General features: G+C 38.3%; 1 protein-coding gene across 4 annotated transcripts in view; it reads right to left on the reverse strand.

The window, feature by feature from the left end:
• Nucleotides 1–1,134: 1,134 nt before the first annotated feature.
• mon2 (MON2 homolog, regulator of endosome-to-Golgi trafficking) overlaps nucleotides 1,135–27,302 on the reverse strand; it is an 87,604-nt gene continuing 61,436 nt past the window's right edge. For 2 of the 4 annotated variants that reach the window (XM_048608076.1, XM_048608074.1), the window contains 9 exons: nucleotides 22,332–22,475; nucleotides 18,225–18,242; nucleotides 14,298–14,426; nucleotides 11,926–12,116; nucleotides 11,034–11,094; nucleotides 10,724–10,847; nucleotides 5,580–5,787; nucleotides 3,681–3,763; nucleotides 1,135–1,854 (listed from right to left, as the gene is read on the reverse strand). In XM_048608076.1, the coding sequence (XP_048464033.1) occupies nucleotides 1,691–1,854; nucleotides 3,681–3,763; nucleotides 5,580–5,787; nucleotides 10,724–10,847; nucleotides 11,034–11,094; nucleotides 11,926–12,116; nucleotides 14,298–14,426; nucleotides 18,225–18,242; nucleotides 22,332–22,475 (1,122 nt within the window). In that variant the 3' untranslated portion in view covers nucleotides 1,135–1,690. The remainder of the gene's footprint in view (nucleotides 1,855–3,680; nucleotides 3,764–5,579; nucleotides 5,788–10,723; nucleotides 10,848–11,033; nucleotides 11,095–11,925; nucleotides 12,117–14,297; nucleotides 14,427–18,224; nucleotides 18,243–22,331; nucleotides 22,476–27,302) is intronic. The other 2 variants (XM_048608077.1, XM_048608075.1) reach the window with 1 other exon arrangement.

The following is a 27,302-nucleotide window of genomic DNA, read 5'->3' on the forward strand; positions in this document are numbered from 1 at the left end:
GTACCCCTGTAAGGGCAGTAGTAGAAAACAGTTTGTCTGGGAACTGGTAACACTACTTTTGTCTTTTAAATAATGACATTAATATTGTGAATGATTAGCATGATTATGACAGTTATTTGATTTAAAGGGCAATACAGATTGCACACTTTTCCCATGGGCATGGAGCTTGGAATCACTTTGTCAACAGTAATCAAGTCCAATAGTAATTTTAATTGAAAAAACATTTCTTATATATTATTTCACAAAAATATTTTGATCTATGCTAAAAAAGTTTATTTTTAAAATTGGAAGTAAAGTTTATGTAGAAACTCCGCAGTCTATTGCAGTTAACTGTCTGAAATAAATATGGACAGTTTGACAATACTGAATCAAAAGTCTAAAATCAGTCCTTATTTACAGCATCTCAATTTAAGGTTGTGTGTAAGATTATTATTAGAAAGCTTGAATTGTAAATCACTCCCTTCAAATGTTACATTTAATTCAGAACACCAACATAGTTAATGTATAGCTGTAATGGGAAAGGGCTATAGTTCAGTTGATTCATCATAATGAGAGATAACCTGATAGAAGTTTATAAAATAATGACGTCATAAGAGGTATAGATAGAGCTGATGGTAGTTGTCTTTTCCCTAAGATAGGGAATTTCAAGACTAGGGGACACATTTTTAAGGTGAGAGGAGAGAGATTTGAAAAAGACAGGGGAGGCAATTTTTTTTACAAGAGGGTGGTTTGTGTGTGGAAGGAATTTCCTGATGAAGTGGTGGATGTGGGTACAATTACAACGTTTAAAAGACGTTTGGATAGCTACATGAATAGGAAAGCTTTGGAGTAATATGGGCCAGGAGCAGGCAGGTGGGTACTATTTTAGTTTGGGATTATGTTCAGCATGGATTGGTTGGACTGAAGGGTCTGTTTCCCGGCTGTATGACTCAGAGCACAACAGAGTCAACAACCAAATATTGTGGTTAAAAAAAATCACATATTAATTCCGTAATATAAACGCTAACGTCAAGGAAAGGCAGACAATGTCAAAGGCAACCCATCTGAAGAAATTTTTCATGGAATAAGTTTGCTCTGCAAGCATGTGAAGCACCAGAAACCCTTCAAGCTGTCACAGGAAAAGGTCACACTCTGTAACAGAAGTGGACAATTTATTTTACACACAAGTACATAATTTCCCTTTACTTGGAAAGGTTGGTCACAGATGACATGGAATGTTATGGTACTCACTTGCATATAGTTCTGTGCACAATTTTTGTACCTTTTAAAAAGTGTACAAAACGTCAGCATATTTCTCAAATATACGATGTTGAATATATATCTTTTTTAATTACAACAGCAACATTAGAACACAACCTGTACAAGTATCCTTCCTCAAACTGTTTTTATATCACTGCACCAGATTTAGGTTGATTAATTAAAAACATACCCACAGGTCAGCTTCACTAAAAAGCAAACGGCAGGGCAGTTATTACAGTTTGAGTGACTTAATCTATGCATGTTTAAACAACTCCAACTGTCAGTAAAATGCTTCCAAACAAGGCCCCTGATTGTTACTTAATCCAGTCTGCACGTGTAGATCTTTACATTCAGTGATGCTCCAGACCTTTCTCGAATTGTGCTCTGGCAAGTACACTGCCTGAATCAACATGTTAATAGTACTGCAGATGATATGGCAGTCCCACGTTTGTCAGGATTCTCCATTTTGTACTTTGGCTATTGGTGGCTGAAGAAAATCTTTAAATGGAACTAATGCTTCTTTCAAAGCTGAGCAAACTTCAGATGATGTGCAGGTAATACACTCTACAAGTGTTGGATACAAAGCAATTACCTGCGACCAGGTGTTGGTATCAACTGTAAAGAGAAAAAACAGAAGATAAAGCAGCGAGCATTTATATAAAAGCAACAAACCAAATATATTTTCTGAAATCTAAAAGTGCGATGAAGATTTATAAGATATTGTTATTTAGGAACTTGTCAGCTAAAGTAGGGGTAAATAGGTTTTGTTTTCAGTTCTATGAAAATGACATTTTTTAAATAGTTAGAAACTTTTTAAGGAGTGGGTCAAAATAACATTTCCATGAAATCAAGAGACTTAATCCAAATGTCTGTACAAGGTCCCTGGTGTGATAATTGAAACGTTCACTAAACTGAGATTTTCAACCGAGCAAAAAGACAGAAAAGGGGCACATTCTTGTGAATGTATTCAGTGACTGGCCACCAGAGTAACTTACATTCAAAAATAAAACTCAGTCTTTTAAGCCAGGTTTAATTCTGGAATATGACTTGTACAGTATTACCATCAGCTGGAATCATAGCAAAAGCCAGTGAAATAGTTCTGTCACTATTTCATGGCATCACATTGAAACAATAAGCTGTAAAGTCAGGCACATACATCACACCTTCAGATATTGTCTTGAATACAAGCAGGTTTGGAGATGTGGAATTTGACTGACATTTGAGTACAAGCATCATTTGCCAGCAGTTGTTGGCATAATTCATCAGCAGCTTCTAGCAGTCTGGTTCTTAAAGCCTGGTTGAAAGTTTTGGGAAGATACAATCACTCCAACACAAAAAGACAAAGCCCCAAAGTGACAATATATTGAAACAGCCAACTTAAATCAATGCATATTTGTTCACTTTTTCCTTTTGTTCCATTTTTTGAAGATTATGATTCATGATGTTAATCCAAACAAATAGCACACTTCCACATTAAAAGTTTTGTTACTCCCCAGTTGGTTTAGCTGGATGTTAAGACAGATTGAATCTCAGCATGCTGAATTCTCATGATTATAGCTGAAAGTGTCATGAAAGAAAAACTGAAACAAATACAATCTTCTCAGAGTTTGATGGTCCTCAAAGCAACTGCTGTGCTGTGTTGACACTGTTGGAAAACAGCAGAGAAATGGGACTAACCATTCAGTTCTTACAAAAAGGCATAGTAGGCCCAAAACCACTTACAAGACATGCACGTACACATGCAAATACATTAATTTGCATAGAATTGTGGAGAAACTAGAAGTTTCATCATTTTATGCAGCCTAAAAACAAAAGCCTTAAAATCTCTCATACATTTTGTGTTAATTGTGCAATGAAACTAAATCAAAATGGTCTGAAGAATTAAAGTAGTAAGATGGCAACTCAGAAAAGATTGATAACAGCAGTTTATATGAATGGTCTTTGAGCAAATGCACAACCCGTGAGCTCAGAACAATTTAAAAAGAACAGATTCATGAGGCAAAATGCATTGTGTTTATTGCTTTACAGCCTCAGTTTCACAATCAAATTTTATTATGTATATTTAATGTGAAGAAAGCAAAACATGTTGCTTTTTAAAGCTCTTCTGCTCATTCATCATGGGAAAGATATCTTAGGAATGACAAACATTAGCAACCCAAAGTCACAAGTTCAATTCACAGTTTGGTAAGTTGTAAACTGAATCCAATGAGTTGGCTACAAAGTGGTCATGCAAGTTACCGGAATTTTGTAAAGGTCCAAATGATTCACAAACATCTTTCATGGATGGGAATCAGACACCACCACTCCCCATAGCATGGAAAACTCTGAATGCCGTCAAAATGGCCTAACAAGCCACTTAGTTGTCCAGGAAACCAGGGATGGGCAAAAAGTGAAGCCCTGCTCTGCATAACCCACATCCTGAGAACAGTTTTAAAAATTACCGTTTTCAGGCTTTGTTTTCTTAAGTGAATCCATGAGTGTGCTGATTGCTTTCAGAACGAACACTATTTCTGTCACTCGCTGTCTGCATTAAAAGAGACAAAAATTAGAGGATGTGTGTGTGCTTAATTTTTAAAGAAGTAAACATACACAATACAGATACCAACAGAATGTAAAAATAATACACATTCCTGCCTGTACAGCATTGGACACACGATGGCAACATTGTCTCATTTCCTTTTTTTAAAAACTCAAATGATGCTCTGCAATGTATATTTATATAATTTATTTTCAACTAACCTCCAACCTGTAATCAGCTTATGGGATACTACCCATGCTTAAAAAAAATCCAGAACAGTTTACCCTTTCCAGTGTGATAGTTAACACAGGGTTAGAGTAATAAAGTGGTTTAGACTTTGTCCTTTCTCCTACCCATACTAATGTGCTGACAGCCTCGCAGGAGACTGTCAACACAATACATATAAACTCAGTAGCTACAGTACAGCATCAGCTCATAGCAAAAGGGGCAACTGCAGAGATGGGCAAATGCAGCTAGTAATCAAGTCCCAATAAATGCTGTGTTGTTCTGAGCATGGGTACATTGTTGGGAGAGAATGAAAGGAGATTTACTCTGCCCCCAGTTACATAATGTGAGACAAAAATGGAAAACATTCCAACCCTGATATTAGAATCCTTGACCTTGACAAAGAAAATTCACTCTAAAAACTCTGAAATTGGTGTCAGATACTAACAGGTAAGAAATAAATGGTTGATGAATTGTTGCTAAGAATACAGTGAAACAGACGATTAATATGCATAAATGTCAATGTAAATGCATCAGCAAGACAATGACCAATACTTGTTTTCCTAGATTATCAAGCAGTTGCAGTTTTGTCAGATTTGGAAATTGGATCTCACCTCAATTTTAACATTTCAGATTAGCAAAATTAAATCAGAAAAAAAAAGTGAAAACACTAACTTTTGGTAAACAGCATAATGTAAAACAGGGCTGCTGATTCTCTATGAGCCTATCTCACACTACGGCAAACACTGATTTCATCTCTATTAATTTCATAAAAATGAGTAATACTAAAATTAAAATTCAATTAGCTTTAATCTCTTAATTGAATTCTGAGGATTAGTTCCGAAATATGTTCTGAATAACACCACTCAAGACAATGTGGTGTGCTGAATAAATTAAAACAATCACATCTACAACAATGTTCTTCATTAAGGAACCTCCATTAGTTACTTTCAGAGTGGGACAACTGTACATAGTGGTCAATGAGCTGTTTATCAAATGCAATCATGCACCTGTTCAACTCAAATTTAATACACAACACAAGATTGCTGGAATTCAATGATATTACATTGCATCACACAACTTTCAACAATACTTTAGGTTTGCATTTTTTCCTTTAGTTGCCTGATATTGCTAGAGCACCAGTTTGTTAGAGCTGAACATTATGACAAAGTTGTAATAATATGCAAATGTATCTTGGTTACAATGGTCCACTATTAACTTTGTATTAGACAGATAACTGTAGGACAGCATAACCTATACAGTACAGGCCATACATAAATATACATAAAAATAAAGGGGGGAATAGAGTAGGTAAATTTAGCATCGTGAACATACCTTTTAATGGCTAAAGGAGACATTCAAGTTTGCATATTTTAAGTTTAGTGTTTTATTTAAATTGAGTATTCCTTTGAAATGAGCCCTGACTACACCTCCTCTAAGCCCAAAATTAAAGGTGAACATCATCCATAACTCAGCAATGGTCCCTGGAATATTTGTTTCCTAATAGCATAAACTCTCTTTTAGATTCAAGGTATTTTGATTTAAAACATTTAGAAATGGCAGTTAATTCAGCAATTCAAAAGTAGTTTATTCTAACCTTGGGAGAGGACATCTGCCACTCAATTTCTCATCTTCAATGTACCGATGCAACACATCTTGTGACCTCTTTAGCAGCACAGACAATGCCATTCGGGAAATATACCCTTCCTGGGGAGTTGTCACTTTATTACTGAAGGAAAACTGAAGCAGCGTTTCAAAGCAGACTTTAGAAAACTCCTCTCTCATTCGAATGTCAATTTCTGCCTCTGTAGAAGTGAAGCAGAATAGGAAAAATACATTTTATTGAAGGCAAAGCATTTTCTAAGTTGCCAAACAAAAAAAAAACTGAATGCTGGAAATCAGAAATAACATCAGAGATTGCTGGAAAAGCTCAGCAGGTCTGGCAGTATCTGTGCAGAGAAAGCAGAGTTAACATTTCAGGTCCAGTAAACCTTCTGCAGAAGAATTCAGATTTTGTTTCTCTAAGTTGCTGTTCACTTTCTTTATTGTTGCAGTTTACTTATGGTCCAATATTTCTGTAGCTTGGCTAACACTATACAGCCAAACGGGGATGCTGGCTCTGAGTATGTTTTTGCCAACTTACTGCAGGTGATTGAAGGCAAGGAGTTCGAGTGTGCTGGGAGTGACAGAGACTGAGAAAGACTACAGTTATTTTTACTGGTCCGGTTTCAAGCATTCAAACCGCCAAATAAGCTTCCTAACGCAAGTTGCAGACCCAGTTTTCAAAGTTTCACTTCAAAATTTACAGTTTTGCCATACTGAACCACCCATTTCTTTTTAATTACTGCTATAGTGCCAGTGTTGCTGAATGCAATTGACTGACTGAACTAGTTTAAAAGGACACCAAAGGAATAGCTCCCTCTAAGATTCTGGACTCATTTCTTTTTCATGTGTGGTTAAATGGCCTGTCTGCACCCATATTGCAGAAATTCACTGATGTTGATGTCAGTGCCTTTGTTACTGAAATTAGTGTTTCTTACCCTGGAAACCAAATAGCTAAGAACATGAACTTATGTCCAGGTACAGGACATGTCCAGGAACTTATGTCCATCAACTGAACACGACAAAGAATATCTCATTTTTATTTACTGAACACTAGTGCCCATTATGAATATATGAATTGGGAGGAGGAGTAGGCTACTCGACCACTGGAGTTTGCACCACCAGTCAATAAGGCCCAAAAAGTAGAGAACAGCTGATCTGATTACTTCACATTCTCACATACTCCTGATAACCTTTCGTCCCTTGCTTATTAGGAGTCTATCTACTTCTGATTATTTTTAAAGCAAAGATTCTGCTCCAACTACCTTTTGAGGAAGAGACTTCCAAAGACTCATGATTCTCCGTGAGAAATAAATCACCCCATCTCTATCTTTAATGTTGAGTCTTTATTTTGAAACCTAGCTCTAGATTTTCCAATAAACATCCTTTTCACACCCATCTTATCAAGATGCATAAAGATCTTACATGTGTCAATCAAGTTGCCTCTCACTGTTCTAAATTCCAACACATACAAGCCTAGCAAGTCCAACCTTTCCTCAGAAGAGAACCTGCTCACACCAGATGTCAGTCTAGCAAACATTCACTGAACTGCTTTCAATGTATTTACATTCTTCCTTAAATAAAGAGCCAAATACTATACACAATGGTCCAGATGTGGTCTCACCAGTGCCCTGTGTAACTGATGCATAACCTTTCTACTTTTGCATTCAATTCCTCTTGGAATAGTCAATAACATTCTATTAGTTTTTCTAATTACTTGTAGTATATAGAAAATAGCCTTTTACAATTCACACATTAGGACACCCAGATTCCCCTCAGAGGAATCATCTCAGAGCTCTGCAATCTCTCATTTAGAGAATATGCTTCTTTATTTTTCCTAAACTGGATAATTTCACATTTTCCTACATAATACACCTTTTACCATATTTGTCCATTCACAAACTATGCATATCGCTTTGTAGCCTTCTTATATCATCTTCACAACTTGCATCAACAAATTTAGCAACTTTACCTTCGGTTTCTTTATACAAATCAGAAGTAAAGTGTAAATAGTTGAGTCAACAACACTGATCCCTGTGACTCACCACTCATTGCATCTTGCCAACCCAAAAAAAGACTCTTTTATGCCTCGCCTTCATACAAAATGATCAAATTCTTAAACATGATTCTATTCTTACATATCATCTTTAATTGTGAAGCAAGTCAAAAATTGTGGTGTCAAGCTTCTTGGGTGTTTTTGCAATTGCACTCATCCAGGCAAGTGGAGAGTCATCCGGCATGCTCCCAACTAGTACCTGTAGGTGATGGATAGGCTTTGGGGCATCAGGGGATGAGTTACTAGTTGCAGGATTCCTAGCCTCTGATCTGGTTCTGGTCAATGGTAACCCCCAAGATGTTAATAGTGGGGAATTCAGTGATAGAAATGCCAAAGATTGTCAAAGGGTGATGGTTGGATTCTCTCTTGTTTGTAGTAGTCATTACCTGGCATTTGTGTGGTATGAGTCTTACTAGCCACTTGTCGGTACAAACTTGAATATTGCCCATAACTTGCTGTATTTGGGCACAGACTCAACTGAGGCATTCAGAGGGCACTGGATGATTATTTAATAGGAAAAATGTGCAGGTTTATGGAGAAAAGGTAGGAGATTGACAACAAGTTAAATTCTCAGAGTCAGTGTAGACATGATGAGCTAAATGGCCTCCTCCATAAGAATCCCTTGATTCTATGATTGGCATTATTAGGCAGCTAATAGCAGTTTCAATGTAAACACAAGGGACTGACTCACAGATGCCGGTCTCCTGGAATCTATGTTAAAACATTTTGGCAGAATTTAGAATCTTTCTGAATGGATTAACTTGAGATAAACATCTCTGTTTTGTAAAAATAATGTTAATCTATACATAAACATACTAAATATATACAAGCAGCACACACATACACACACACATGGTTGAATTTAGAATGTGGTATATTGGATTTAAGGTCCTTCATTAGAGGTTAGTGGGCAGAGTTAAAGCATATGGGACAGTGTGTAATGCACTGGCATGGATCAAGAATTGATTGACAGACTGTAAACACAGAGTGGGAATAAATGGGTCTTCTTCTGAGTTGCAAGCAGTGACTAATGGCGATTTACAAGGACCTGGTTTGGGCCCCAGCTATTCACAATACATAAACAAATCACTTGGTTGAGGGAAACAATTGCAACATTTATAAGTTTGCTGATAGACAAAACAGCAGGATTGAGAGTTAGGAGGATGCAAGAAGGCTTCAATTGATTTAGACAAATTGAGTGAGTGGGCAACCCATGTACAGTGTGGTTAAATGTGCAGTTATACATTTGAGTGTGAAAAACAGAAAGGAATAGTATTATTTAAATGGTGATGTATTGGGAAGTGTGAATGCGCAAATGGATCTTTGTACAACAGTCAATGAAAGACAGGCAGGTGCTGCAGGCAATTAGGAAGGCAAATTGTACATTGGCCTTCATTGCAAGAAGATTTGAGTCCACAAGTAGGGATGCCTCATTGCAGTAATATTAGGCTTTCATGAGCCCACATCTGAGTACCGTGTGTAGTTTTGATCTCCCCATCTAAGAAAAGATTTACAGGCACAGAGGGAGTGCAGCAGAGGTTCACTAGGCTGATACCAGGAATGGCAGGATTGTTACACATGGACAGCTTGTTTGAACTGGGCCTGTATTTACTAGAGTTTAGAAGAATGAGAGGCTAACCATATAAATTTCTTGAGAGCTGGTCAGACTAAATGACAGAAGGAATGATTTCTTCACTTAAAAGGTGGTGAAACTGTGGACTCTCCACCACAGAAGGCCATAGAGGCCAACTGACTGAATATGTTAAAGAAAGACATAATTTTCGTTTAAGATTTTAAAGGCATCAAGGGGTAGTGGGAGAAAGTGAGAACATGGTAAACCTGTATTTGTACAGCCACATTTACATAGATCAAATGGTCTTAAGATGCTGCACAAAAGCACTAAGCCAAAAAGGCTCATAAAGACGAATAACGATATTAACATAGATAGCGAAAACTTAGTCAAAGAGGTGAGCTTTGAGGATCCTAAAGAAGAGGGAAAGGTTTAGAGAGATAATTCAAAAATTTCTAAGCAGAGGGCATGATGTCAACAATGGAACGAAGAACGAGGGGAGTCCATAGTTCTTGGAGGGTTGCATGGTTGGAGGAAGTTACAGCAATAGGAAAGAAAAGGTCAGAAAAATATTTAAAACGACATTTAAAATGAATATTTTAAATGAGGGGCACTGGGGAACTGGGAACAAATGTAGATCATTCTGGACATGGATAATGAGTGTAAGGAATTTGATGATGGAAAGTAAGAATGCAACACAGATCTGAGCGACTTGAAATTTACAAAGGGTGAAGGATGGATGGCAGCCCGAGAAGATTGGAATTGGAGGTCTAAATAAGCATGGATAAATGACAGGCTGAGACAGCAGCTAAGCCAATAGGCAGCTTTTGCAATGGCATTTGCTCAGAGTTATTTCAGGGTCAAATAGCATCAGACTTTAAGTTGAAAGCTTATAAATTTTTTGTCACATGTATTGGTGTACCTTTTTTAAAAAAGTTTCACCTGCATATATTCAATTATAATCTCTAACCATATACCAGCAAATACAATTTATAAGTCTTTATCTCTTCTTCACACATCCATGAAAATATCTGCAGGTAAAATAGGCCTTTCAATAATGACACAATGATTCTAAAGCTCCAATCTATTTTGACACACATCTGTTGACAGTTTGATGTCATCCTAATATGATGGAGCTTTTCCAATATGCTAAAGGATAAAATGAAATTATCTTAACACTGCAGACGCAACACAAGACAGCAATGTCACACTTAGTAAAACAGCATTATTTAAAAGGATAAGCAGCTGCTTTTGGGATGGTTTCACAAAGAACAGTAAATCCAACCTAAGTGAAAATTTTCCTTTTAAACTGAGACAAGAACTAATCTGAATATTAAAATGAAGGTATTTCAACATCATCATTCTCCATTTTCTTAAGACTGCAGTCTCTTACTTAAAGATATAATTTTTCACAGAAAATTAACATTTCTGGATGTAGTGTGCTCGCGTAGACGTTTTTCTTCAACTTATAACTAATTTCTGTCCAACTCTGTATTCATAATATGTGACATACCTGTAAATGACGTTGACTGAGAATGGATCGAACCTTTGTTTAGCATTGTCATTATCTGGCCAACAAATTCTTTTGGAATGAAGTTTGCAAATGGTAATATGTCTGTGCTAATAAGCTGCACAACCTAAAATGAATTAAAAACAATGGTAATTTAAAGTGTCAAAATAATCACTTGTAAAATAGTGATAATTTCACATAAATATGATGTTTAATGCACGCGTGTTTCCATGCTGCTACAAAGATCATTTGTTAAACAAAATCAATGTTTACTTCACAAGCAGAACTTAAAAAAATCTGAATTTAAACTCACTTCAACATCTATGTTCTCATTTTTCTCGAATTCCTGAATGGAGAGATTATCTGGGGGTATGCTGTAAAAGCAAATCACAAGTGTGACAATGTAATGTTAATTAATTAGGTAGCTTGTTAGTAAATGAGCTCCTCATCACTCCAACATGATTACTAAAACAAGGGGATGTCATTTTGACAAACATTTTTGAAACTTTTGTATGAATAAATAATTCAGATTTGGACTAACTACATTTATTCAGCATAAAAATTATGCAGCATGACAACAAGAGCACATACAGAACAAAATCTGAACTTAGATAACTTTATGTCTCAACACATCTTATAATGAACAAATTATTTCTGGTACTGCAGTTACTGTCGTTGGGCAGGCAAATACAACAATATTTGCAGACAGCAAGATTGCATAAAAAGCAAATGAATGAGGGATCAGGCAATCTACTTTCATGATACAAGTTGGTTGGCTAGTTAGCTAGCTAGCTAGCAAGAGTAACAGGAAAATTTTCTTCTCTTTTCTGACTAGGGACATGGGATCTTCTATATCTTAGCTAACAGACAGAATGTTAGGTCAACACTGAATACGAAACAGGCTGTCTTCCCTCAACAACTGCAGCAAACATGGCAACCCGAGTCACATGCTCAGGAGTGGAACTTAAAACACACAACATTCTCACTTAGGCAAGTATCCTAACAAAGGAGCTGAGCTGATATGGCACAATTCTGAGATACAACTGAACCACTGATAAGATGTTTAGATGAAGTGTTTCTCACTCTAGTTTATTCAGATGATTCATCATTGCATAATTCACCATGTTACATTTGGAATAACTAATAATACTAGAAACATAAGATCTGTAAAAGACAACTCAATTTGAAATAGATTTTTCATGCACCTTTTTGTAAACAAGAAGTCTTCAAATGTGTTGGCTAGTTCTGGCCACATGGTATCAAATTTTTTTGAGGAAGCATGTTGCCTTGCAACGGGAAGTCCAATTGAGAGTATTTTAAGAAGAGAGGAAACAGCCATTTTCCACGTCGTTTCAGAGGGGCAGGCATACTTTAGACTGAGTGGTATCCTCAGTGTCTAAAGAAGAAAAAGTGAAAGTGAAGGATTTCTGTCGCCAAATATAATCCACACCAATAGATTATTGCAGGATATTTCATGCTGCAAATCCAATATATTCTTGATTTATTTTTAAAAAACCCAAAACTACAACATAAAAATTCATCGAGCAGACCTCTGCTGGGGAAATAAACACTTTTTGACTCTGACTACCATGAAACCTAATTCTGTTATGTATACCTCAGTCTAGTAAAGGTCTTTATTCTGACCCAATAAAGATGTCTGTGACGCACGTTTAGTACACTGGTACTTGCATGTGATTCTTCCCATGTCTGACACCATTTATCAAATTCATTGATGTCTGGGATTGCTACCATAGCAGAAAGATTTCCTTACTGCATTTTGTGAGATAAATTCAAAGCTTATTTCTTGTAGACAGATTTATGATTTTTCTATCCACAACACACATATGTAATCTTCTGCTCCTGAGAGTATGCAAGAAACTGTGGCCAATTTTGAACAGTGGGGCTGATGCTATTAAGAAAAGTGCCATGATAGATAACTTAAAGTATATCTTTTTGTGTTACAGGAATAAGGTGTTAATCCCATCAGTTCTTAGTAGACTCAAGGATACGGGGCCAGTTGGCTTAATTGGCTTGATAGCTGGTTTTGCAATGCAGTGTAATGCTAACAGCGTGGGTTCAATTCCTGCACTGGCTCAGGTTACCATGGATTTACTCTCCGGGATTTACTCTCCTTCTCGATCTATGATCTGGCAGGACCATAGTACTTTTTTTTAAAACTACACTCAGGTCCTGAAGGAGAAAGACCAGTGTAAAAGTAGGAGGTGGCGGTGGCATAGTGGAAATGTCATTGGATGAGTAAACCAGAACCCAGGGGATATGGATTTTGAATTCAATGAAGATCTGGACTAGAAAGCTAGCCGAATGGTAATCACTGTTGATTTTTTTTTTGCCTATCGTTTATGGGATGCATGTGTCACTAGCTAGGCCAGTATTTACTGCCTATTCCGAATTGGCAGAGGGGAGTTAAGAGTGTGAATCTAGAGTCACATTTAGGCCAGACTAGGTAAGGATGGCAGATTTCCTTCAGTAAAGGTCTTTATTGAACCAGTTGGGTTTTTATGACAATTGACAGTGATCAAATGGTCAATGTTAGGCTAGCTTTTAATTCCAGACTGACAGTGAATTCAAATCATGTTGGTGTCGTGATAGTAATGAGGTCAGCCAGTGAGCCTCAGATTGAGAGCTCCCTGATTGGGGCTGTTAATCTGGTCCAATCAGGCAGCTCTGGCTGACAGATATAAACAGGAGTGTCAGAGGTTCTGTTCACTCTGAGAGTTGGCTCTGAGGGAGATAGATCAGTGTCAAGGGCTCTCCCCGTATAAATAAAGGGTCACTTGGTGTTGGGATACCGGCCTCTGTGAAATTATTACAATTGGGCTTCAAATCTATGCCCCACTCCTCTCAATACATGAATCTGTGGTGCTGATTGCTACTCCAGTAAGATCACCACTGTAACGTTGCCTCCATTTAATTGTTGTTGTAAAAACACACCTCATTTCAATAGGAAAATCTGCCATCCTTGCCTGGCCCAAGTGTAACTCCAGACCCACAACAGTGTGGCTGACTCTCACCTGTCCTCTGGGCAATTAGGGACAGGCAACAAATACTGGCCTAGCTAGCAATGCCCATAATCCCAATTTAAATAAAAACAAAACTTTATGTCACCAAGTGCCTGACACAATTTTATAGAAATGTGTGCGACAGACAATACATGCAAACTGATTTCACAGCTACAAAAATAGGATCAAAGAATGCAGCAGTCCTACCATCCTACTGGACGTAGGAAGTTATTTCAGAATTTAATCCCAGACTCAAAAATTAGCTCAGCATAACAACCAATAATATCAGAGTTTGAAGTTTCAAAAAAGGCTAGGATTTATTTAAACAGCAACTCAATTAGTTTACAAAATTTTAGAATTTTAATGAAATTTTAAAACCTTATTAAGCTGTGCAATACTTTATTAAGTTGAAAATTACCCTGAAAGACAATTATTTGTTTAAAGATTAGTTAAGGTCATCCTTAATGTGGATCAGATCTAAACTTTCATTATAGGGCACTTAAAGTCAATCCTCAATATAATCATAAATCACTTTACAGTACTGCAGCATAATTTACCTTAATGATTTTCTGAAGGACTTTTTCATTTACCACTGCTTTGTGACATGCTGTCTTCTGATACAGATCCACAACTACTTCAAGGGATTTTTCAGCAAATGGCACATAATTCAAAGCCACCCACTCCGCCTGCAAGAAAATAGAGTTTATGGGATTAAACTGTAAAAATGAGCAAAAATACTAGTAATCTTGCAATTTGAAAGTTGTTTTACAGAGATGTGGATTATCAGTTAATTTTCCTGGTTTGCATGCACAGATCACTGAAAAGATGTAAAGGTAAAAAAATTGATAAAATTGAAATAGGGAAACCTTAACAATTTAAAGTTGCAGTATCGCTGCTTTCCACAATTTTATAATTTGAAGTTAAGGAAGGTAGACATTGGGGATTTAAGTTTGATTCTTATGATGCAAAGACACTGCTCAGTCAAATTACACATTAAGTATCGTGTACGATAAATGATATCTATAATACCTCATATGTATAATTATACTGTTGGTGCCCCAGCTGGAAGCATGATAGTTCATGTAGCTACATCATCAAATGAAATAAAAGAACTCAAGTGATTACTGCCAAAGTTGACTGAGATTAAGGGTCTGTGATAATTGTAAAAGGACTGCCCACAACAAGTGATTTGATGGACTACAGACAAAGTGTATTTACTACATATTCCTTTCAGCCATAGAGATCAGTGACTTTGTTACTAGCCAATTCCAATCTCAATTCCACTCAATCTGAACATCAAAGAGTACAAATTCAGCATCAGTGTGAAGCTACTTCAGTATCACAAAGATATAGACTATAAACTGGAAGGCAAGCCTTGAAATGGTTCACCTAGACACATACCCACACTTCACTTTGATATCATGTCAGCGAACAACTCTGGGATTATTACTGCGTTTGCACAGTTGAAATGTTGGTGCAAAGCATTCACATCGACCTACCAGTTGCAATGTTAGTAAAGTGAATGATACACATTAAACAATGAAATTTGTATTCCAACTGAAGCAGTCTAAAGATGTTCTGATATTGCGTAAGCTAAGACTTTCTACAGTAACCCACCCTTTGTAAGTTTTAGTTAGAAATAACCATTTGCAGGAATTTAATGATGGATAACCTGACTTGCTTTAAGTCATTGAGGTCTGCAGCACAGAAAAAGGCACCAGTATAAACAAGGATCAAACTAATCTAAGATAACAAGGTGTAGAGCTAGATGAGCACAGCAGGCCAAGCAGCGTCAGAGGAGCAGGAAGGCTGACGTTTCGGGCCTAGACTAGGCCCGAAATGTCAACTTTCCTGCTCCTCTGATGCTGCTTGGTCTGCTGTGTTCATCCAGCTCTACACCTTGTTATCTCAGATTCTCCAGCATCTGCAGTTCCTACTATCTCTCAAACTACTCTAATCCCATTTTCCAGCATTTTGCCCACAGCCTTGTGTGCCTTGGCATCATAACAGCACATCTAAATACTTCTGAAATATTATGAGGGTTTGTGCCTCCACACCATGACAAAAAATGAGTTCCAGAATCCTACCACCCTTAAAAAGATATTTCCTCACATCCCCTCAAACCTCCTGCTTTCCTTACCTTGTTAACCAGTTCCCAAAGTTGTTTGTGCTGCCAGCAAACATACGTTTTGTACAAAACCTAACATTACAGTTGTGCTGCCATCAAATCATAAACAAAATTGACCTCTATTGTTGTCTATTTGTGAGAGAACCTTGTACTAGGCTGTCTCAGGAATGGGCACTTGAATTCTCAGTTCATAAATGGCTTGCTTTGTTAGATTTCAAGATCTAATGTTCTTTAAAATGGGACATCACAAATGGATCAAAAACTGGTGAAGACTGGACTAAATCTTTTATTTGCAACCAGTACAATTTCTTAGAATCCTAATTTTCTTTTGCTTGCCAATTATTTACCCTTCTGAAGTTGTTGACTTTCTTTACCCAAAAACCCACTGCTTACACATAAGTGTCAACAACGAACTGAGGCCCAGGCTTATTTTGGAATAGGTGAAAGTCACAGACTCAGAGCAGTGGACCTGTTTGTGAACTGGTAAACTAAAAGGACATTTTAAGAGCGTGTCATAATATTCAGTTGTTAAACTGGAACATGGATTTAAGCTGAAATTTCATTCAAGTTGCTTCATATAAGGAAGGAATGTGTGAAGATGAAACCACATCTGAACAGAGTCTAAAAAGCAGGATTCTTTACTTTATGAGATCAAGGACAATTCACACAGGGTTGCTTCTTTATTTCAATCAGGCCACGGCCATACGTACAGAAGAAAAAAATGAAAAGCTACAAATGCTGACATTCAAATAAATATTAAAATCAGTAAGTATCTGGAAACAGCAAAACTAATTTATAAAAAACTTTCAGTCTGTGTCCTTCAGAGGATAAACAGTTATTTTTAGTAAATTGAAAATAAGTAAATAGATGAATAGATGGGGAAGACTGAACAGATTTCCATTCACACATAAGGAGTTGATCAGTTCTGTAACCTACAAATTGCTTATTAGAAAACCATCAGATGATATAAAAGGTATTTTGTGGGATAATGGAAAAATTGAAATAATATGCAAATATCAAGAAAGATGACCCCCCCCCATAAGAAAGGGGACAAAATTTGAAGAGAAAAAATAAACTTACGAACATAGCCCATCTGAAATGTACATCAAAATCCTAGCACAACAAATTTTGTTCTGTTTCAAAAAATAATCCAACATCACATGCATAGATCCACCAATACCTGTGCATGCCTACTATCCTAGCAAAGATTTTACATTCCCAATTGTCAACTGACCTCCCTCTTCCCAGGTCTATCATGTTTTGCCAGTACCTCCTGCACAGAAGATACAACTAAAGCTCTCGGATTTTGAAGTCATTGTTCAAACCATACAGCTGCAGAATGACGAAGAGAAAGATGATGTGCTGGTGGTGATAATTTTTAAGTTTACCAGCTGGGCAGTAATCTACCACCCTTTTAAAAAAAATAGATGGGTTCTACAATGGTGGGGAATCTGTGCTGCCTAGCTAACTGATAGGAAATTGGAAGTTTGCCTCCACTATTTCCGAACCTGGCTTTCAGCTTGGTTGGAACAGCTCAGCGGGCCAGAGATGGGAAGTAGGGATTTAAATTCAGACAGTGTGCTTTTGAAGTAAAACAGACATGTGGTGCAAAGTGGTCTCGCAATCTGCATATGATATTCTCAGTGTGACAGAGGCCACACAGGGAATGCAGTATTCTATGTTACACAACCAGGTTTCAACCCGGTTGAAGTTAGGAAATAGGAGTTTGGCCTGCAAGCCCTCAAATCTATAAAGATAGAAAAAAAGACAGACTTCTCACAGGACAACACTAAAGGCATAAAACTGTATGGTGGCTGTTGCGCGAGAGAATAGCAGTGCAGATACAACAGATGAAAAACTAAGCAAAATTAGAAGCAGACGTTTCATACATCCATACTTCAAGATGGGTTACTGCAAAGATAGTCATTCTGAAGTCTAGTCACTATGGACCGAAGTCCAATTGTTGCCCCTACCTTTAAAGAACCTCTCCTCTCCTCACTTTTGCCTCTGAGATGAACTGTCTGCAGCTACCTGCTAATCTCTCTCCTGAAAATAGGCCACTTTAACATATACATCTCGACTTAGGACGTATAACTCATTTCTCTTTTCAAATTCATTGCTCCTGTACTTAAAGTTTGAGTTGAGATAGCAATTTATTGAAGTGAATAAATTATTTGATTTCAACTTTGTGAAATCAAAGTGGATTATCAGAAAAAGGACACTGCAGCTTTAAAAGTCAGATAAAACTAGGAAGCAAATAATTTGAGTTAAAGGTAGACCAAAGTGTACTTTGCCATGCGGTTTAGGGCAATCTAATGCAAGTCTGAAAATAACCTACTGAAGGCTTGAAACTTACCGGAGCAAAAAGTTGAATCTATTATACATCCATCACGTACAGAAGCAGCATAAACAGAACAAAAGAAGATAATAATCATTATCAAACTATTTGGAAATGTAAACAAGATGTCATTTTGTTGTATATTTGTTGAAAAATTTAGTAATGCAATTTATTTTGATAAATATTTTGGTAATTTAATTCAAATGAAATGGATGGATTTGAATTTTGTTTAAAACATTTCCCACAATTTGAGTTGATGAGCTTTACAACATTCGTGGCCCATTCAACTTTCAAGCTATGACCTTTGAGAAAAATGACTGGAATAAATAATCGTGACTTGGAATAAAGGTGAGAGAAAGACCAAAGCAATTTTTCCCAAAATGACCAAACTTACGTCAAGCTGAAATCCTGGTGTTCTCCAATGTGTTGCCATATGATGACGCTGCTTGTTTTGACATAATTATTAAGTTCCCTTTTGAGGATTTTATTGCTAGGAGGGAAACTTGATAGTTTTGTCGATTGGAGAAAAGAGGGATTTGTTTATTAAACATCTTTTAATGATGTATTAAGTTTACTCCAACAAAAATATTATCAAAGTTATCAATTTACCCTTTTAAAAAAATTTGTAGACTTCATTCTTTAGAAGGGCACAGGCAATGACAAGAATCTCAAATATGGTGCTTTTCTTGGTTAAGTAATGGTCAAGCCATATGTTGCAACCAATAATTATGGCACCATGATTAAAAATGATGAGTAACAAAATAAAGCTTGTTTTCAAGGGAATTATTTCAGACAGCCTAAAGACGCTCGAATGGAAATGAGAAGAGTCCTATAGCATTAGCTTCAGGGAGAATTCAGATAAGAGCTTACACAGCATAACAATTAACTCAGGTACACAGAAACACATGGATGAGCATAAGAAAGATGAATAAATGGAGGATCATTCAGCTGTATCTGAAAAGAATGTTCAAAGTTACAGTACCACATTTTAGGATGAAAGATTTTTTGAAGATTCCAGGTATATTTTTTGTGCCATCCATGGCATTTCTGTTGAATTAAGTCCCACTCCAAGCACAAAATTCTGGACCTACATTCCAGCGCAATACTTGGAGTTCTACACCATGTAAGGTGTCATTTTTCATTTGGGACATTAAACTGAGGTGCAGGTTACTCCTGCAAATGGTTAAAATGGATGTATTTGCAGTGTGATAGTCTCCAGTGTCCTGGCCAAGATCTATCCCTCAATCAACATCAAAACAAAATCTGGTTATCATATTGCTTTTCATGAGAGCCTGCTGTGCATAAACGAGCTGCCGCATCTCCTATGCGGTTACAAGAGTCATCACATTTATGATATGAAGGGCACTACACAAATAGAAGTTTTCTTTTCTTTTAGCTTTACTACTTAATTCATGTTGTCCATAAAGCAGAAAGACAATACTGGCATCAATCTGGTTACGTTAAGTTTAGCTGTTGTGTTTTGGAAATTCTATTCATCACCACTCTTGGGACAACAGCAATGTTTATTCAACAACCGATTTAAGTAGTGACCTTCAGGATGTATACGTTGGGGAAAATTTTCCTCAAGTCAAATATTTAAGGTAAAATACGGAGTCAAAGTGTCAGGAAATGACAAAATTGAGAAGGAAATTGAAGGGGAAAGAGGCAAAATATGACTGCAGTTGGGAGATGGCATGCAGTTTTAACAATAAATGCGAATTCTGCATGCCTGGCAGTCAATGCTGTTGCCAGGCTGGACAGGCATGGGAACACGCAGCAGTCTGTATGGCACTGCACAAGACTTGTTCTGTAATAAACGTGTGCACAGGTTCACACTATTTCTGGACATACAGATATCAACAGGTTCATAACAACTAAATTTTAAAGGTAACATTGCTGTTAATGCCAAAAGGCTCAATACAACAGTGAGCATAGGCTCTCTGATGTGGGTTTGGTGCTTTTATTTTGACTGCCAAGGAGAATTCAAAAAACCTACCGTCTCCCTGCTGGATAACGTTGATTCTCTCTCTCAGCCCGACAAGTTATACCTAATTGCTGCCCCTGAGTTTGGCTTGAAAATGTTAACAATTACTGTAAAAACATCATTGTTCTTCCTTACATGACAATAACTTACTAATTAAATGTCTTAAACATTATAGCTAATACAAGAGCAAAACAAAATAGTGCCTGAAGTTTTCTAACTGTATGTGTTCACAAGTCCGATATTGAGACATATTATTCACATGTTTGGCAAAGGAACTGATATAGTATTGATAATTTGGCATATCCTCTGTATACATTCCAAAGAAAGAACTGCTGGTAGTTATATTTCATAATGTCACATTTTGTACTTTAAATGCACATCAGAATTTGATGTTAATTTTTGGCAACTGGTGTCTTTAGAAAGCTAAAATCATCCAATTTAAGCAATAGTGCTAAAGCAAAAGCACTATCAGCTGAGAACTTCATCTTTGGTTTCATGCCCAATTACTTAGCACTGTATAAAATCTCACTAGTCTGAAAATGAGCACATGGGCTTTTCTTCCAAACATGAGATGACCTCATACACTGCTCATTTCCTCCTCCAACTGGGTTAAACGCTTTTACAGCCCTTAGATACTACATAGTAACTTCTGGAGATTCATGCATGTTTGAGCATACTGGCCACATATCTGCAATAACACTGGTTTATTGTTGATTTTCTCATGTAATATTTTGTTCTATAGCAATTTCACAGGTGTAGGTAGCCTCTCAAGTAACTCAGCCAGGTGAACTTCATGGATAAACCCAAACAGAATGTGTTGTAGTCTGTTCAGCCAAAGGCATGACATGCACTTTAGTTGGCACTTAATGCCCATAAAGCTGAACATCTGAATTGAGATGGGAAAGGGAGTCACCTGATGGTGTTCCCAATTGTAATAATTAGCCAATTATCCCTGATCTTACCCAAACTAATTCTGCTCTTCAATCAACTCAGCTGAGTCTAACCAACTCTGAGAATACTGGAGATGTTTGAATGTACTAGGCACATGATTACAAAAGAGTGGCAATCACAACTGAAAGTCCTGGCCTGAAATTTATTGGACTGCATGCTACATGCACCTACTCACTCAATGCAGGTTTAAAAAAAACTTTGTTATCAGCTATCATTCTCCTTTTACTTCATTTGCCCTGAATAAATAACAGAGGCATTGAGAATGCCATCATCAGGTTCAAGCTTGCCAGATTCAAAACTAAACAGACATAATAAATGTGTTGAACAGGTCAGACAGCATCTGAGGAACAGGGAATTCAATGTTTTGGGCCAAAACCCTTCGTCAGGTCTGGGCAGGGGGGTAAGCCCAGAAATAAATAGAGGGAGGGCGTTGGGATGGAGATAGGTGGAAAAAGGTAGGGGTTTATTGTGGTTGGTCGGGGAAAGGTGGGACAGATAGGTGAGTTGGAAGAACCATGGACTGGTTTACGCAACACCTGTGCTCTGCATGCACCAACCAACCCAACCTTCTGGTTGCCATCGACTTTAACTCTCCCTCCCACTCCCCTGGTGACATGTCCATCCTTGGCCTCCTTCACTGTCAGAGTGAGGCCAAATGTAAACAACACCTGATATTTCGCCTTGGGACCTTATAGCCCAAAGGCCTGAATATGGAATTCACCAGCTTCAAAATCTCTCTAGTCCCAACCTGTCCATCTTTCGACTCACCTATCTGCTCCGCCCTTCCCACTGACCAACCACAATAACCCCCTACCTGCATCCACCTATCTCCATCCCACTTACCCTCCCCCCAGCCCCACCACCCCCCTCTATTTATTTCTGGGCTTCCCTCCCCAGGCCTGACAAAGGGTTTTGGCTTGAAGACTTCCCTGTTCCTTGGATGCTGTCTGACCTGCTGTGCTTTTCCAGTTCCACATTTATTGACTCTAGCTTCCAGCATCTGCAGTCCTTACTATTTCCAAATGTGGTTGAGATCAAGTGTTCCCTGTGAAATGGTAAAACTAAACGTCAGAGGATTTTGTTGTACAATTAAAGTCATGCAATTGTTGCCATTGTACATTCTGAGCAATCATGTTTCTAATTACAAAAGATAAGTGTATTTTTTTGAAGGCAAGTATTTGCCCGATTACCTGATTAAACTTTGCATTTGCTATATTTTTTGTTTCTAGTTTTCCATATGTTGGCGCCTTGCAGGAAAACTCGACAAATGAAAGCAACTGGTCAAAGATTGCTGGGTACATGATCTGCATGTCTTCCGGCCCTACGCAAATTGCCTAAAAGTGGGAGAGAAACAAGTTAGAAGGATGTTGACAGAAAGTCAAATACGTCATTTCACATTTCATGTGTGCAGTTTTCTCTGCTTCATTCTTGGATGCAGACATTACCGGCAAAGAGACAGGCCGTTAACGCTGACCCCTAACTGCTGTAGGTAGCTGGTGTGTTCCTTTCTCGAATGGCAACAGTTATTTAGGGTTCAACAGAATGGAGCAGCTTGCTAGGCAATTTCAGAAAGCTACAAACTGAACTACACTGGTGTGGGATTCCAGTCACAAATTAGGTGGTTAACAACAGTTTTTCTTCAATCAAGGACATAAGTCAACTAGGTAGCTGTTTGTAGTGACTTTATAATGGCTTCACGGTCACTTTTACTGATGGCAGATTGTTACGTTTCTAGTTTCTAAAGAAAAGCTGTTCAAATTTTCAAGCTGCCACGGTGAGATCTGATTCATGTTTATTAAATATTAGCTCACCCCTCTGGATTATAATTCAAATTAACACTAAGTGTCATACAAAATTAACAGAGATAATATTTAACAAAGAGGTTGCAACCAGAAAGAAAATAAATTATATTTTCTATACAATTTTCTGTTCATTCAGTGACAATTGAACTTTATGAACCCATTACTAAATTAGAAATTAGTAAATCAGAAAACTGGCTCTGGATTGTTTGTTTGCTCTTGGCACAAATGTAGTAATTTTCCATGTTTATCCATCCCCAATGAATTGTTCTGTTTTAATAGTGCTGTCCACAGTGCCTAACTAACAAAAGATGTTAGACGCCTGTTTTTATTCCAAAGTGTTTGAGCCCATGAGACCAAAAAAGATGATCATGTCCAACAGAGATTAAATCTTATTTACTCTTCTCAGTGTAAATACTACTCAGCGAAAGTGTGCAGGTGAGAAAACTTGGTTAAAAGTCTGCATTACTAATTGGTTGTAAAATTGATCACGAAAGCCAATATGCTTTTAAAGTTCAAGTGGTAAATGGTATTTACAGAGTGAACATATAAGAGGGCTCCTCCTGCACTCTCCACTCAGAACAATAAATATGTGTTTTGTGTGTCTGATGTCCACCATTTCAAATCTCCATCCACATCTCCACAGGAAATAATGGTAAATTTAAAATAAAAAGACTCCACTTTCCCCAATTTATCTTCTTTTAGCATAGGAAGAATACAAAAATGTCACTCCACGGACTGTCTGCATCAGCCCTGGTTCTACACCCAAAATGGTTGTGATTCACTTGTGACAGTGAATGCTGGGTGGCAATTCTAAAGACCAGATGATTCTTTCAGCTGATCTCAGCTAACTCATTTCAGATCTAGGGGTTGAACCTGGTACCTTACTAATCTTCACCTTCAGTTACTCATTGGTTAAACTTGTTTAGCTATTAAGGACATTTGGTGGCAGTAACATGCGTGCTATCGATTATCTTCAGTATTGCCTTCTTTAGTTCTTTTGTGAATGGTCAAACTTTAGATTCTTGCTTCAAACGAAAATGCTCCTGGGCAAGGAATGCTCAGCAGGCTTTTTATGTTAAAGTGAAATTACACCATAAAAGAATTGAAGTGCTGTTTATTTCGTGAAGTTCAGTCCCCAAGAGATCAATTTTAAACCTCATTTTCAATCCACAGATTTGTAAACTAAATATAATGAAAAGTAGAATTTCTAACACCGAATACACACATTTCATTTAAGTTATATCAGTATTTCAACACTCATGAATTCAAGGCAAACAACTGGGCTCTTCATTTTCCCAAAACAGTGAGTAAAACATGTCTTCATCCTCCTCTTTTTTTTAAAAAAAATCAATTCTACTGTTCCCAAGCATGTCCACAAACAGACTCCTAGCAGAGATCGCTGGATAGCAATCAGCTCCTGAACTGGAGGAGATATAAACCATGAAGCTGATCCTTGCTATTGCCCAGAGAGAGGAGAAAACTTCAGTTTCTGAACAAGCTGCAACTTTCACTCCCTAATAATGCACTGAGTATGTCCATTGAGCTAAGAGGTCAGTGAAGATTTAGATGAGTCAGTTGCTTATACGGGGAGCTAGAGTTGGTAGGGAAAAACTGGTCAGCTTTTCCTCTCTTAATCACTATAATCTGATACAACCGAGAGAGAGAGAGCGGGAGAGAGTGAGCAAGCGAGAGAGAGCGAGCGAGCGAGCGAAGAATGAAACCAAAATCAATTTCAAGCTCTTTGAACAGAGGAGCTCAACAGTCTGAGATACATTTACTGAAGATGCATTAGAATATGATAAATATTTTAAACTGGTAACCTGAGCACTACAGTCTAACGTGCCCAATATATAAATGAAATATTCGTTACTGTCTTACATTTCTGTTTAAAAAGAACACAAAAATATACTAGTTTTTTTATTCATTCGTGGGATGTGGGTGTCAATGGCTCACCAGTATTAATTGTCCATCTCTAGTTGCCCTTGAGAAGGTGGTGGCGAACTGCCTTCTTGAACCGCTGCATTCCTCCTGCTGTGGCTTGACCCACAATGCTATCAGGGAGGGAATTCCAGAATTTTGACCCAGCGACAGTGAAGGAACACCGATATATTTCCAAGTCAGGATGGTGAGTGGCTTGGATAGGAACTTGAAGATGGCGGTGTTCCCATGTATTTGCTGCCCTTATCCTTTTAGATGGAAGTGGTCATGGGTTTGGAAGGTGCTGGCTGAGGATTTTTGGTGAATTTCTACAGTGCATCTTGTAGATAGTACACACTGCTGCTACCGAGCGTCGGTGTTGGAGGGAGTGAATGCTTGTGGATGCGGTGCCAATCAAGTGGGCTGCTTTGTCCTGGATGGTGTCAAGCTTCTTGAATGTTGTTGAGGCTGCACTCATCCCGGCAAGTGGGGAGTATTCCATCATACTCCAGACTTGTGCCTCATAGATGATGGACAGGCTTTGGGGAGTTAGGAGATGAGGTACTTGCCGCAGCATTCCTAGCTTCTAACCTGCTCTTGAACCACTGTGTTTATGTGGCGAGTCCAGTTGAGTTTTTGGTCAATGATAACCCCCAGGATGTCGATAGTGGGGATTCAGTGATGGTAACACTTGAATGCCAAGGGCTGGTGGTTAGATTGTCTCTTATTGTTGATGCTCATAGCCTGGCATTTGTGTGGCACTGATGTTACTTGCCACTTGTCAGCCCAAGCCTGGATATTGTCCAGAACTTGTTGCATTTGACCATGGACTGTTCCAGTATCTGAGGAAGCATGAATGATGCTGAACATTGTGCAATCATCGGCGAACATCCCCACTTCTGATCTTATAATGGAGGGAGGGTCATCGAGGAAGCAGCTGAAGATGGTTGGGCCGAGGACACTGTTCTGAGGAATTCCTGTAGAGATGTCCTGGAGCTGAGATGACTGACCTCCAACAACCAGGACCATCTTTCTATGTATCAGGTATGACTCCAATCACTAGAGAGTTTGCCTCCTGATACCCATTGGTAGGGATCCTTGATGCCACACTCTGTCGTTTGCAGCCTTAATATCAAGGGCTGTCACTCTCAACTCACCTCCGGAATTCAGCTCTTTCGTCCATGTTTGGACCAAGGCTGTAATGAGGTCAGGAGCTGAGTGGCCCAAACGAAACTCAAACTGGGCGTCACTGAGCAGGTTATTGCTGAGCAGGTGCTGCTTGATAGTGCTGTTGATGACATCTTTGATCACTTTACTGATGATCGAGAGTAGATTGATGGGGCAGTAATTGGCTGGGTTGGATTTCTCCTGCTTTTTTATATACAGGACATACTTGGGCAATTTCCCACATTGTCAGGTCGACACCAGTGTTGTAACTGTACTGGAACAGCTTGGCTAGGGGAGTGGCACGTTCTGGAGCACAAGTCTTCAGTACTATTGCCAGAATGTTGTCAGGGCCCATAGCCTTTTTGCAATATCCAGTGTCTCCAACCATTTCTTGATATCACATGGAGTGAACTGAATTGCCTGAGGCCTGGTATTTATAATGCTGAGGACCACTGAAAGAGGCCAAGATGGATCATCCACATGGCACTTCTGGCTGAAGATTGCTGCAAATGCTTCAGCCTTATCTTTTGCACTGATGTGCTGGGCTCTTCCAGAATTGAGGAAGGGGATATTTGTGCAGCCTCCTTCTCCAGTGAGTTGTTTAATTGTTCACCACCATTCATAACCGAATGTGGCAGGACTGCAGAGCTTAGGTCTGAACTGTTGGTTGTGGGATTGCTTAGCTCTGTCTATCACTTGCTGCTTATGCTGTTTGGTGTGCAAGTAGTCCTGTTTGGTGGCTTCACCAGGTTGATACCTCATCTTCAGGTATGCCCGGTGCTGCTCCTGGCATATGCTCTTGCATTCTTCACTGAACCAGGATTGATCCCCTGGCTTGATAGTAATGACCGAGTGGGCCATATGCCGGGCCATGAGGTTACAGATTGTGCTGGAGTACAATTCTGCAGTTGTTGATGGCCCACAACACCTCATGGATGCCCAGTCTTGAGTTGCTAGATCTGATCAAAGTCTGTCCCATTTAGCATGGTGATAGTGCCACACAACACGATGGACGTTATTGTCAATGTGAAGGTGGGACTTTGCCTCCACAAGGACTATGCTGTGGTCTCTCTTACCTATACTGTCATGGACAGATGCAATGCACGTGGCAGATTAGCGAGGATGAGGTCAAGTTTGTTTTTCCCTCTTCTTGGTTCCCTCACCACCTGCCGCAGACGCAGTCCAGCAGCTGTATTCTTTAGGACTCGACCAGCTCGATCGGTAGTACTGCTACTGAGACATTCTTGGCAGTGGACATTGAATTGCCCCATCCAG

The sequence above is a fragment of the Rhincodon typus genome, chromosome 18, assembly GCF_021869965.1.
Source record: "Rhincodon typus isolate 14 chromosome 18, sRhiTyp1.1, whole genome shotgun sequence".
NCBI classification, from domain to species: Eukaryota; Metazoa; Chordata; class Chondrichthyes; order Orectolobiformes; family Rhincodontidae; genus Rhincodon; species Rhincodon typus.